Source organism: Myotis davidii, unplaced genomic scaffold (genome assembly GCF_000327345.1).
Source record: "Myotis davidii unplaced genomic scaffold, ASM32734v1 scaffold370, whole genome shotgun sequence".
Classification (NCBI taxonomy): Eukaryota; Metazoa; Chordata; class Mammalia; order Chiroptera; family Vespertilionidae; genus Myotis; species Myotis davidii.
The window spans coordinates 16,620,899-16,634,579 of record NW_006288615.1 but is presented as its reverse complement, the minus strand read 5'-3'; the positions used below and the strand labels follow the sequence as shown (position 1 = coordinate 16,634,579).

The window sequence follows — 13,681 nt, the reverse complement described above, 5'->3', positions numbered from 1 at the left end:
GGCTCTCCCTTCTCCAAACGCCGGCCTGGGCCCCGGCTACCACCATGGATGCTCGCCGCGTGCTGGTGAGGGCTGGGTGGGCAAACCTGCGGGGCGGGCACGGTGGGTGCGGGCCGACCCCCTCCAACTCCAAGGACGGAGTGCTACTCATCAGCGGGTAGCCGTCCTGGGCGGCGCCCCTTTAGGAAAGCCCCAGGTTTTGTGCAGTTTGGGGTGATTCGGGGTCTGGGACAGTCCCCGCCGGGCGTGCGCAAGTGGTGCGCGGCGGTTCAGAGATTTGAGCGATTTGCAGGTTGATTGGCAGCGGTGGGGAATCCAAGGCCACGTGGGGTCGAGGTGCACGTGCCGGACAGCGCACGGGGGTGGCCAGTTTCCCCATAGTGTCCGCGGGGCCCCCACTGTGTCCGCGGGCCCGATCCTGGCCGGTGGGATGCGCTCCCTGTGACTTTACCCTGTGCATGCCCTGCAGCGCCCCGGCCCTTGCCAGCTCCCCGGCCCTTGCCAGCTCCCCGGCCCTTGCCAGCTCCCCGTCCGCTTGTGCCACTTCTAACCGCTCAGGGTCGGTGGGTTGGAAGTTTAAAGGTCTTGCACACACTTTGGTGGCGCACACGGGTGGGGGTGATTCTAGTCCCAGGCGGTGATTAAGTACAATTGCAAGACTTGGAGGTCCAAACTATTTGCAGCCTTTCGGTTTTTTTCCCATTCCTTTCCCCAGCCCGCAGGGGCCTTACTCTCAAGCTGCAGGATGTTGGCCCAGTGGAACGTTACTCTTTGCTCTTAACGGAAACCGGAACGTGGGGTCTGCCCCAGGGGAGGGTAGAAGGTGGGGGTAGGGTGAAAAGGAAGAATGTGACATGCTTAAAATAAATATCAGAGTTAGGTTCACAAGTGGGGAGGCTGGGGGGTGGGGGGAGCGGGTTGGGCACGTGGTTTCGGAGACATCCTAGGAGCTAGGCTTTGGTTTTCAGAGTGAAGAAAGCCGAATGTAGCCGAGCTTGGAATCTGACATTACTGGATTCAAATTTAAGCAATCGCTCGACTTGAATAATCCATTTCACCTCCCTGAAGCTGTTTCCCCATTTGTTAAGTGGGAATAATGATACACCTTTGTTGCAAAGAATGAATTATAATGTGAAAGCATACTAAGTGCCTGGCACCGAAAACACCTACTAAGTGCTATTAGTCTATTCCCTGTCTGCCAAAAAAGTTGACCTCAATCATAAGTATTTGCTTTTTTCTTCTAGGTCGTTCCCTGCAAACATTTGCCTAGTAACAACTTTTGGCATGTGCTGACTTGTTAAAAGCCCAGCATATATTTCCCTGACTGCTTCCAATGGAATGCCTTCCTCCAATCTGTCTTGAGCCTCTGCTTGCATTGGTTGATAAGTAAATGATGATAATTCCTGCAGTAAGACAGGAATACTGCTGTTTCAGGAGATTGTAGGCTGAGCTCTCCTTCCAGCCCTATGATCTTGGACAATAAATTTCATCTTCCCGGAGCCTTGAATGTCCTCATCTGAAAAATGGGGTTCAGAGATCCTTTTAATATGTAGTAGCTCTACCTTTTATCATATTTTATTGCCTTTCTAAAAGGACAAAGGGCCATAACCGGTTTGGCTCAGTGGATAGAGCGTCGGCCTGCGGACTGAAAGGTCCCAGGTTCGATTCCGGTCAAGGGCATGTACCTTGGTTTCGGGCTCATCTCCAGTAGGAAGTGTGCAGGAGGCGGCTGATCGATGTTTCTCTCTCATCGATGTTTCTAACTCTCTATCCCTCTCCCTTCCTCTCTGTAAAAAATCAATAAAATATATTAAAAAAATAAATAAAAGGACAAAGGACAAAAACGTCCTAAGGTTGCTGAATGGAGTCTACTTAGGAGCAACAGATGGTTGGGTACCATCATCATGAAAATAATTTTATTTGCAAGAGACTGTTTCTCTTGAAATTATCATGTTTTCTTTGATTATGGTTAATTATGCCGATTAACTGTCAACCGGTTAATAATGCAGATTAACTGTCTAACCCATTAATAATTCAGATGAACTGTCAACCGGTTAATAATGCAGATTTTGTAATCCAAAGAAAACATGATAATTTCAAGAGAAACAGTCTTTATTCAAAGTGCTTTATTCAAAGTAATGTCCATCGCTAGCTATTTCCCCCATCTTTCCAGTAATTTGTGGATACCGTCCCAGTAGAACTTTTCCTGTTTTGAGGCAAACCAATTCAGAGGCCCAGTTTTCCACTTTTTCATATGTTTTGAAGTGCTGCTCAGAAAGTGCGTGTGCCATCGATCAGAACAAGTGGCAATCTGAAGGAGCAAGGCCTGGTGAATACAGCGAGTGGGTTAATACTTCCCAGGCAAGATCTTTTAACATGTCTTTACCTGGTTTTGAAGTGTGTGATGGTGCATCATCATGAAGCAGAATCACTCTGCCGTGTCTTCTGGCCCATTCTGTTTGTGGTTCAAATTGATTATTTGTGGTCAGTAGCGATCAGTATATCCAATACTTGTTGGTCTTCAAACTTTTTCGGTTGACCTGGACATTCTTTGTCTTTCACATCAAAATCATCACTTTTAAAGCGTTTAAACCAGCGTTCACAAGTATCTTGAAGTATATATACGATAACTTTCAGCAGCACTTTCCTTCAAAATAATGAATTAAAACTTCCCGCAAATGCTCTTTTTTGGGGGCACAAAATTCGGCATTTTTAAGCGTAAAACTATCTATGATGTTAATACCTTCAGAAAATTTGACATGAAGCTTTGAAGCTTGTTGTCAATACAACAAAATAGCATACATATCAAATCGCATATATATGTGTAACTCCATCTATTGAAAAAAAATCCACCTTATTAACCGGTACACCTAGTATGAATGAAAGAAGCATTTTTATATCTACAAGTAATTTGTGCCTTATGAAAGGACTTCTTAAAACTTAAGACTTGTATAGCAAGGGGGCTGTTACGAGCTTGAAAGTCAGGCTAGGCTAGTAGAGCGCTGGGGTGGAATTGGCATACTCCCTGGGTTTGGAGTTCTGTTTGACCTTTAACTTGGCTCCTTGAACATTTGCTCACTGTGTTGATACGTTCTATTTGTAAGGACTTGTGCTGAAATCACTTTACCCGCCCTGATCGGAACAAGGCCTATTTGAAAGCCTGCCATCTTGAAGTAGAAGTGCTGTCCAGTTTTGTAGTTTGGGGAGTTAGTATCATAGTGCATAGCCCACGGCTTGCAGCAGAAGACCTTGATTTTAGCTGAGGGAGAGAGATCACTCCACCATTTTGCAATTTTGAAATGCAGTTTACTTTTTTTTAAAGGGCAGATTCTGGGAGTTTGGCATTAAACTCATTGGGAGCTCAGTATAATGCTAAGATCTTGGGGGCTCTTCAGGTGGGTAGAGGGGTAGCTCTACAGATATTTATTTAAGTTGATAAATATCATTACAGTTTTCCTTCAGAGGGGATCCCTTTTTAGGATTTTAGTTAGTTTTGAAAAATTTTCTGTAGCATTTGCTAAGTCTACCCTTTTCCTATACAGGGTTTAAAAAAATGGATATGTCTGTGCTGTTTGAAGCTACTAAACTAAAAAATGATGTTTTAGTTAGCTGCTGTAGTGAGCATCCCACTTAATGGTACTGCCATTTCCATTTGCAGCAAAAGGATCACAGAGGAAAGAGGAACTTCAAGAAATTCAGCTATGTGAAGTTGATTTCCATGGAAACCTCGTCATCCTCTGATGACAGTTGTGACAGCTTTGCTTCTGATAATTTTGCAAACACAGTAAGTGCTGCCTGAGAATAAACAGAATTGAGTCTGCAGTGCTCAAAAGGCCCCAAGTGCTTTGTGCATGATTAAAACGGCTTGCTTTTTGCCTACATTTCTATACAGCGGTTATGAAAATACAGTATGCACTGTAATTTCATTTCACTTTTTGCTGTGGTTCTAGGTAGTAATTGTTGGAGGCAGATTAGCTACTTATTCTATCCTTTTGAAATGTCGCCTAACCTAACATGCTTGATGATTTGCCATAACAACTCAGAAATCATTTGTAAACCTCTGAACCGTTTTTCTTTGTAACAAAAGCTATTCTCTTGTAGTGCACTTGTGAATGTGATTTGCTCTCTGCACAGTTTATGGGAAATTGGTTCTTGAAAGAGGGGGGAAGATGCACAACCACATTTATTTATTTATTTTACAGAAACCTAAATTCAGGTCAGATATCAGTGAAGAACTGGCAAATGTTTTTTATGAGGACTCTGATAATGAATCTTTCTGCGGCTTCTCAGAAAGTGAGGTGCAAGATGTGTTAGACCATTGTGGATTTTTACAGAAAACGAGGCCAGATGTCACTAACAAACTGGCCAGTATTTTTCACGCCGACTCTGACGATGAATCATTTTGCGGTTTCTCAGAGAGTGAGATACAAGATGGAATGGTGAGTTGGAGAATTTCACCAATATCAAGAAGTAAGGTACATTTTGAGGCGTGATGTACTTGCTTTGAAAGAGCTTTTTTTTTTTTTTCTTATAATTTTCATTTGAGTCATGCCAGAGATTCTGTTGACCGTTTTAAAATTTGAGAGTAGTTAGGTCTTAAAGCAGTTTACTAAAGTAGTCCTATGTGTAAAGCCTGAACGTTTTGTAGGCTCGGAAAATCTTGGAAACTGATAAGGTAAACTTGGCCAACCTCCAGATTTCCATGGCCACAGAAATCCAGCCTAATCAGGAAGCACATGTGTGTCCTCAAGATTAGTTCCATTCACAGTTAGGTTCCAGTGCCCAGTCCACTGCCTGGCATAGGCCAGGCCTTGGGTAAATGTTCCCATCGTAGATCCATGCATTTGGAAAACCAGTGATGGTAACGCATGCGCTGGGGCCCGAGTGCAGATAAAGACAATGAGGGCCCTTCCTGCTTCCACTTTCGCTCCTTTTCCTGCACACGCTGCCTTACCTTTTTAACCTCTCCTCCTGCTCAGGCTGCTGCTGCCGCTGCCGCCGCCGCTGCACCACCTGGGTCCCACTCTCCCCGAACATACTGTTCAGTTCTGCAGATGGTTTCTTGGTAGCACGACTTTCTTGACAAAGGAAGCCGTGTGTTGATTTGCAGTCAAGTGCATGCTCTACAGCTCAATGTGGTCTGACCACCTGGAACCACACTTGAGTGACGCCGACAGGAGTGAGAGGGCCTGACCAGGGAATGTTTTTATGGCTCTCATAGCTTCACGGTAGTGCAGTATTTCCTGTAATAAGTAATACTGGTCTAAGTCCGTGCATGTTGGCGTTATCATCAGGGCAGCTCTGAAAATCTGGACATGACCCAAACGTAGTCTGCAGCCCAAATCACTTCTGGATATTGTTTCAATTCTTTGTAGGTGCTGAGTATTGTAATCAATAAAATGCCAATCAATTAAAAGTCTTCAGAACTCATGAAAGTTTTTTGTCATTTTATAGTCTCAATTTGCGTATCCGAAAAGTACATGAAGAGTAGTAAAAGCTGTGGGGATTTTAGAAAGTTTTGAATTTTGAAAGTGGGTCTTCACTTTCTGGGATTTTCTGGGGGATATTTTTTCTTGTTTTTTTCTCAACCATCACAACAATCTATTTTGGGATAGTATTTTTATTACTCCAAAAAAACCCAGTACCCATCAACGGTCACTTTGCATCCTTTCCCAACACACTCAGTCACTGGCAACCACCAGCCTGTTTTTTATCATTATAGGTTTGCCTATTCTGGACTTTTCATAGAGATGGTACCGTACAATATGTGGTCCTTTGTGACTGGCTTGTTTCGCATAGGTTCTTCCATGTTGTGACATAAGCCAATACTTAGCACCTTTTAATTACTGAATCACATTCCATTGTGTGAATATACCACACTTTATCCATTCATCAGTTGATAGATGTTTGGGCTGTTTGTACCTTTTGGCTATTATGGTACAAACTGCCATGAGCACTGATGTACAAGCTTTTGTGTGGACATACATTTTTGAGTATCTACCTAGGAGTGTAACTGCTGGCTTATAGAGTAGCTGTTTAACCTTTGGAGGATCTGACAGGCTGTCCTCCAAAGTGGCTGCACCGTCTTACATTCCAGCCAGCAATGTATGTGGGTACGAAGTGGTATTTTGTGATCCTGATTTGCATTTCCCCAGTGGCCGATCTTAACACATATTTGATGATGGAAGCCTACATTACTTTAAAATAAGAATTTTCTCATTTTATCCTTATGATAAGTGGATTAGAGAGGTATCTAGGGTCGTCAGCTCATAGAGACAGGAAGCAGACTGGTGGTTGCCGGGGGCTGCGGGGAGTTGTTTAAAGGGCACAGAGTTTCAGTTGGAGGTGATGAAAAGGCTCTGAAGATGATGGTGGTGAAGGTTGCACACCAATCTGAATGTATTTGATAACAGTGAACTGTACACTTAAAAATGGTAAATTTTATGTTAAGTATATTTTACTACAATTTTTTAAAAAGTAGATTAAAGCCTTCAGACATCGTCAGTATAGTTTAATATTGCCATTCGCATTGAAATCATGTTTATGGGAAAGCACATATTTGTTCCTGTAGGAATTCTTTTGAAATACATAAAGATCTATTTTTAAATTAAAAAGAGAGTTGGGATTTTCACATTTAAAAAAAAAAAAAGGCTCAGAACCACTGGCCTAGGGGCTGTGAAAACAGCTTATCACAATGTGTCCCCGATAGGCTACCGGAGTTACACTACACTCAGATTGTTGTATGTATCTATAATTCCCGGTTTTGTTACCCAGAGCTTAAAATTGACAATTAAAGTGGCCGGTTAAAATGTATTTGATGCAAGCATCTTTTGTTTAGAGGCAATGTAGCCTGTTCAGCAGACAAGTCACTGATAACTCAATTGTTCTGATTAACCAGCGACTACAGTCAGACCGTGCCGGCTGCAGGACCCGCAGTCAGAGCCGACGGTCCGGGCCTCTCCGGGTGGCCATGAAGTTTCCAGTTCGAAATACCAGGGGCGCAGCCAGCAAAAGAGCAGCAGCTCCTGCACCCCCCGAGAAATCTGTGGCTGATTCCAACTCTGATTCAGAAGATGAAAGTGGCATGAATTTTCTGGAGAAAAGGGCTTTAAATATAAAGCAAAACAAAGCAATGGTAGGTATCGCACTTGGAATGTGTTAGAATGAACTCTTCCAGCTTTTCTCTAAGCCACTTGTTGATTATCTGTGTCAAGAACTGTTTTCAGTGTAGCTATGAAGTCATTATTTTTACAGTGTGTGCTTCAAATGTGTTTCTTTCCCTTTGCTCACTTTCCTTTTTTAAAAAATCTATTAGTCTTGGTAAATGTGTAGGAGAAATCAGAAACTCTGAGATATTCGACAGTAATTTCCATAAGCTGCTCATTTTCAGCAGTTATGCTAAACCAATAATTGCTGCTTCGTTTCCTTCCTTTTTAGCTTGCAAAGCTAATGGCGGAATTAGAAAGTTTCCCTGGCTCATTCCCTGGACGGCATTCCCTCCCAGGCCCCCGATCAGTAAGTGCGACTCCTTGTTTGTTCAGTAGCATTTTGGGCAGGTCTGAGGTAGATTTGTTAGCATATTTGAAAATCCAGTCCCCTTATTTTGTGTGATCTTATAGACAAAGAGGAAACCTTCTCATAGAGCAGTGTGGGGATGTGTGTAAGAGGAATTTTGTAGACAAAGAGGAAACAGAGGAAACCTGACACATCTCTGGGACTCATCTTCCTGGGGAAGGTGTGGCCTCCCTATGCCAGGCTTGTGCAGTGCTCAAATCCCTTTTGATTGGTTATTTCTCTTTTTTCTAACCAGACTAAACCCCTCAAGGGCACCGACTAAAGATAGGAGAATATTTTTCTTGTATTCCAGCATTTGCACATTTCTCTTCCATGGTAGATGCATAATAATCAATGTTTTTAAAATCTGAGAAGGAAAAAAAAGATTTCTTAACCAAGTCGTGGCCTAATATATGTGAGCGTATTCTGAGAACTAAGCTGGTGTAACTCGGGGGAATTCGGTGTTGTCTGCTGTGGTACAAAAGAAAAGACTTCCCTTCCCTACCCCTCCTTGAGGAGAAAGGGAAGAAGCTAGCAAGGAATGGAAGAAGGAAAACCACACATACATTCTCTTCTGTGCACTGTAGAAACAGTGAGTGTGTTAGGGCTTAAGAGAGGTCGTAGAGCCTGGCCAGTGTGGCTCAGTGGTTGAGTGTCAACCTATGAACCAGGAGGTCACAGTTGGATTCCCAGTCAGGGCACATGCCCGGGTTTTGTGCTCCATTCCCTGCGTTGGGTGTGCAGGAGGCAGCCGATCAATGATTCTTTCTCTCTCATCATTGATGTTTCCATCTCTCTCTCCCTCTTCTTTCCTCTCTAAAATCAATAAAAAAATATATATTTAAAAAAAGAGATGTAGAAAAGGTTGTTTTGGAAAATGAGATTTATTCTTACATCGTTATTATGTAGATGAATAAATAAATTCTCAGTTGGAGAGAAACTGGACTTGGTGTTACAAAAGCAAAATTATAACGGCTGTATTTTGGGCTCATTTCCCATGCGTTATAGAAAGGACAGAAAATCAGGAAATGGAGCTCTCCCTTTACTTAAACACATGCATAGAAGGTGCCACTTCCCTTCATTCTGGAATAAATGGGTTCTGTCGTGTGTTTTGTTTAGCAGCCAAAGACACCCCGGAGGCGCACATTCCCAGGTGTCACGTCCAGGAGAAACCCCGATCGGAGAGCACGTCCTCTTACCAGGTCAAGGTCCCGGATCCTCGGGTCCCGTGGCGCTCTACCCACGGAGGAGGAGGAGGCAGAGGAGGAGGATAAGTACATGTTGGTGAGAAAGAGGAAGACCATGGACGGCTACATGAATGTGAGTTCTCCACTTTTGTGCTTGCTCTTCTGTTTTTCATCTTCTGTAGACCTAACGCCAAATGATTCACATTAAATGTTCTCAAACCACTCAGAATTTTAATGTCATACCAAGTTATTCGGTGATTTTTTTTCAAGTCATCAATAACAGTGTAGCCTTTTCAAGAAACTTCGAAGAACATTTTATAAACTGAAGATAATTAATTAGACCTTTCCACAGATTTTCTTGCTCCATTGACATACAGCATTCTCATGAGTTTTAAAAATAATTTTAACTTTTTTGTTGTTGTTAATCCTCACCTGAGGATATTTTTTCCATTGCTTTTCAGAGGATGGAAAGGGAGGGAGGGGGAGAGAGAGAGAGAGAGAGAGAGAGAGAGAGAGGGAGAGAGAGAGACATTGATGTGAGAGAGACACACTGGTTGCCTCTCACACGTGCCCAGGGAGCGAACCTGCAATGCAGGTACATGCCCTTGACCAGGAATTAAATCCGAGACCCTTTGGTGTGCATTTGATGCTCTAGCCATTGACCCACACTGGCCAGGGCAATTTTAACTTTTCATTCTCTTGGAATTTAACATCTGACATTGGTTAAACTTCAAAAGTAATAGACTAGGTGCCCCCAGTATGATTTTGTGTGTGTGTTCTTTGAAAGAACTGATTAAACCTACATCTTCATTACATTTGTAATGTCTGTGTCCTGTGGGAATTCTTTGGTGTATCCAGGCCATTGCTAAAGGTCTTGAGACATTTGTATGGTTTCCATCTCATATGAATTCTGTCATGACTACAAAGTTGTGCATTTTTCATAAAGCTGGTTACACGCAGTACCTTCGTAAAGTTTCTCCCTAGTAAGAATTTTGTTATGTTCCACAAGGCTTAAACTTTGGATAGGCCTTGCCATATATTTGTTTGGTTTCTCTCAAAAATGTACAGTGGTTGGCAAAAGTAGGTTTACAGTTGTTTGTATGGAAAAATACAAGAATAAATTCTGTGTTTCATGTACTCCCACCCACACTTGTAAATTCTGGTATCAAGTGAGGTGTGAGCCCTGGTTACAGGCTTTTCCACGTATATGAGTTTTATATGATTTCTCTCCACAGTGGAGTCTCTGACGTTGAGTAAGGCTTGAACACTTAACATAAGTTTTATCTCAGTCATATGGGTAAGGTTTCTTTCCACTTGAATTCTTTGATGATTCCCAAAGCTGGAGCTTTGAATAAAAGCATTGCTACATAAATTAGGTTTATAATGTTTCTGTTCAGTATTTTCGGATGCCCAGTAAGGCTTGCAAATGGGGTAAAAGCTTTGACAAATAACACTACCTTTGTAAGTTTTCTCTCTAGTGTGGATTTTCTTATGTTGAGTAAGATTTGAACTCTGTCTGTCTAAAGGTTTTACCACACTGACTACATTTTTAAGTTTTCTCTCCTATAAATGGATTCTCTTATGACTCCAAGTTGTGAATGTCTGGAATATTTGATGACTTTTGTTAGCGGGTGAAGGAGTCAAAGTTTTCTTCTTCGTTGGCTTTTCTTAGTTTTAGGAATCATTTTCATGATGGTGTCCTGTAAACTGAGGACTTGTGTCCTCTCCATAAGCCTTAAGAAAGATTTCCCAAGTTGAATTCTCTGTGAAAAAAATGATAAATCAGGTGTCTGAGACTTGGGACTGGGGAGAGCCGGTCAGAACACTGGTCCCATGCTTGCTGTTCTGCAGGATGATGACATGCCCCGAGGTCGTCGTCCCGGATCCATGACCCTTCCGCATGTCATCCGGCCAGTGGAAGAGGTTACAGAAGAGGAGTTGGAGAACATTTGCAACAATTCTCGAGAGAAGATATACAGCCGTTCCTTGGTAAAAGCCTCCACTTTCTGAATGAAAATGTAAACGTCTGTGAGAGGAAGGATGGCCTCTCTCCTGAGAGTTTTGCTGATGTTCTAAATGTCCGAGCATATGGGATGTGTGCCTGAGTCTTTCATATGAGAAAAGAGAATTTTGTAGCATCCCTGGGATCTAGCCCTCCTCAGTCTTCAGTAGCATTAAATCTTTTGTGTTAGTTTAGAAATTGGTTCATCCAGCACTTATTTCCTGTGTATCTATTAGGCGTGTCTACATAGATGGGTGTGGGGGAGATGGTGGTGTGCTAAAGATAAAAAAAGGATTCTGGGCAAGTTTTTTTTGCACGTTAAGACCTTTATTTGAAGGAAAGAAGTGTAGATAATATTGAATCCGCCAACTGAATGAAATCGCCATGCTTGAGATACTTTCCATGTCCTAGCACAGTGGTCGGCAAACTCATTAGTCAACAGAGCCAAATATCAACAGTACAATGATTGAAATTTCTTTTGAGAGCCAAATTTTTTAAACTTAAATTATATAGGTAGGTACATTGATATTACTTTAATTAGGATACTCCTAAGCTGGCCTTTGCTAAAAACGCCCTCAATCTGATTGAAGTCGACCCCTTCCAACTCTCCCATCCACACTCGTCTTGGATACTTGTTTCATCTATCTCCTTTCCGAAAACCGACTTCTGCGCATGGGCCACGAAGTTTCGATCGCATTGTACGTGTGCGCCCGCACGTGGTATTTTGTGGAAGAGCCACACTCGAGGGGCCAAAGAGCTGCATGTGGCTCATGAGCCGCGGTTTGCCGACCACTGTCCTAGCACATACATGTGTATATAAGATAGGAAATAAGACTCAAAATGTCAGACCACCTATCAGGGAGGACATTCTTTAAATAAGCTGGTTTTCTCTACAGAAAGCAGTGTTGTTATTGTTTTAATTTGCTTTTTATTGGTAGGGATCTACTTGTCATCAGTGCCGCCAGAAAACCATCGATACCAAAACAAACTGCAGAAACCCAGAGTGCTGGGGCGTTCGGGGCCAGTTCTGCGGCCCCTGCCTTCGGAACCGCTACGGTGAAGAGGTCAAGGACGCCCTGCTGGATCCAGTAGGTGCCCGGAAGGGTGGTCCTGTGGGCTTTGAAGGTCAGGCGCTAGCTGATGGGGCCAGAAAGATGGCATCGGAGAAAGGGTTTCTGTTGTGGGCCTTTCCTTTTGGGAAAGGCAGGTGAATTCATAGTGCTGGTGCCGGGTGGGTGTCAGCCCTTTCCGAGAGCTCGGGACCTGCCTGTTCAGGGGAATCTGATTCTCTGTTCATGTTCTCCCCTGGTCAATGCCGAGTGACTGTCTGTGCCGGAATTCCTAAGGGAACATTAGGCGTGACTAGTGGATATTAACCATGTTAAGATTTTTTTCTTTTAATAAAAAAAATGAAAAGATTTAAAAGCGATTGATGATACCCACCTTAGAGGTTAAATAGGAGTAGGTAAGTAAGGGGGAGAGAGAGAGTAGGTTTGATTTAATTGTGCCTTTTCACAATTCTTCAGAACTGGCATTGCCCGCCTTGTCGAAGAATCTGCAATTGCAGCTTCTGTCGTCAGCGAGATGGGCGGTGTGCGACTGGGGTCCTGGTGTACCTAGCCAAATACCATGGCTTTGGGAATGTGCACGCTTACTTGAAAAGGTAATGATTGTGTCTTTTTTCCTCTTCCACACCCAAATCTTATATTCATTTATGTCTTAATAAAAGGATGGTAGAAGTCAGAGTAGTGGTTACCTCAGGGGGTGGGGGTGCAGGCATTGACTGGAAAAGGGCACATTGAGAGTCTTCTGGAATGTTTAAAACATTTTATGTCACCTGGGCAGTGGAGATCTGTGTGTGGGTGCACGTGTGTGTGTAAATTCAAGATGTGCACAACATCTGTCAAAGCATGTATGTTTATAACTCAATAAAAACTTTTCTAAAAGAGTAAATTAGGCTTTCAGGAGAGAGTTCTTAGTTTGTAAACAATGCCCTGACACGTTTCCTTCTCTTCTTTCAGCCTGAAGCAGGAGTTTGAGATGCAGGCATAGTATTTGGAAGGTCCACTACCTGCCTTCCACTGCGCCCGTCTTCCTTGTTAAAGTTTTCAGTGGTGTCACGCGGCGGAATCCTGCGTTAAGAATTCTGATGATCCGTTTGTTTATAGGAAACTCAGATCAAGTTGCTCTCATCGGCCGTGTTCCCCAGCCTCCCGGAGGCAGGCTTCCAGCTGTGCTTTGTCCTCTGGCCATTTCTTTGCTTTCTCCTGCCCCTCACCGCACACCAACCCCCTCTGTTTACAGTGGATCTCTCTCACCCTCTCGTTTCTGAATTCTTTTAAAATGACAGTTTTATGAAAGCATGTTTGATTTAATCGGTGTTGAAATAGCCCTGGAATCCACCTATAAAACCAAGCACTTAGAAACGCAGTAGTGGTGTTAACTAATTACATCTATTGAGACCAGCCCTCTAACTTGTTGACACAAAAACAGGGGGCATGATGGTCACACTAGTTGACATTTCTTACAGAATCAAGGCCCAAAAGTCTTAAAAAACCATGTGGAGGAATGAGGTAATTGTTGGAAAGTGGGGTGTGTTACTTTGGATGCCTCTAATGAGAATATTCCATTATGGTGCTTATTATACAAGTAGTCCCCACTGGGATTTAGTTGCTGATTTTTTCCACCATGAGGTTGGGTGGTACATTGGGCCCAAACTGGCACAATCCAAAGAATTGTGGACAGTGCTATATTCGCAGTCATTATAGAAAAGACATCCTAGGGCAGTGGTCGGCAAACTCATTAGTCAACAGAGCCAAATATCAACAGTACTTCTTCAAAATAGACTTCTGCGCATGGGCCACGAAGTTTCAATCGCACTGTATGTGCACGCCTGCACGTGGTATTTTGTGGAAGAGCCACACTCAAGGGGCCAAAA

General features: G+C 43.1%; 1 protein-coding gene across 3 annotated transcripts; it reads left to right on the top strand.

Moving 5' to 3' along the window:
• The first annotated feature begins 6 nt into the window (after positions 1 to 6).
• Positions 7 to 12,910, top strand: CDCA7 (cell division cycle associated 7). Of its 3 annotated transcripts, XM_006760608.2 has the most exons (10): positions 7 to 65; positions 3,659 to 3,784; positions 4,203 to 4,439; positions 6,899 to 7,135; positions 7,438 to 7,515; positions 8,674 to 8,874; positions 10,593 to 10,730; positions 11,682 to 11,831; positions 12,270 to 12,406; positions 12,765 to 12,910. In XM_006760608.2, exons 1-10 carry the CDS (start codon positions 45 to 47, stop codon positions 12,793 to 12,795), a joined length of 1,356 nt encoding a protein of 451 aa, XP_006760671.1. In that variant the 5' UTR covers positions 7 to 44; the 3' UTR covers positions 12,796 to 12,910. The 3 variants fall into 3 exon arrangements, with proteins under 3 accessions (XP_006760671.1, XP_006760674.1, XP_006760673.1); XM_006760611.2 differs by lacking the exon at positions 4,203 to 4,439 and having other exon boundaries at positions 6,908 to 7,135; XM_006760610.2 differs by lacking the exon at positions 4,203 to 4,439.
• Positions 12,911 to 13,681: the final 771 nt, after the last annotated feature.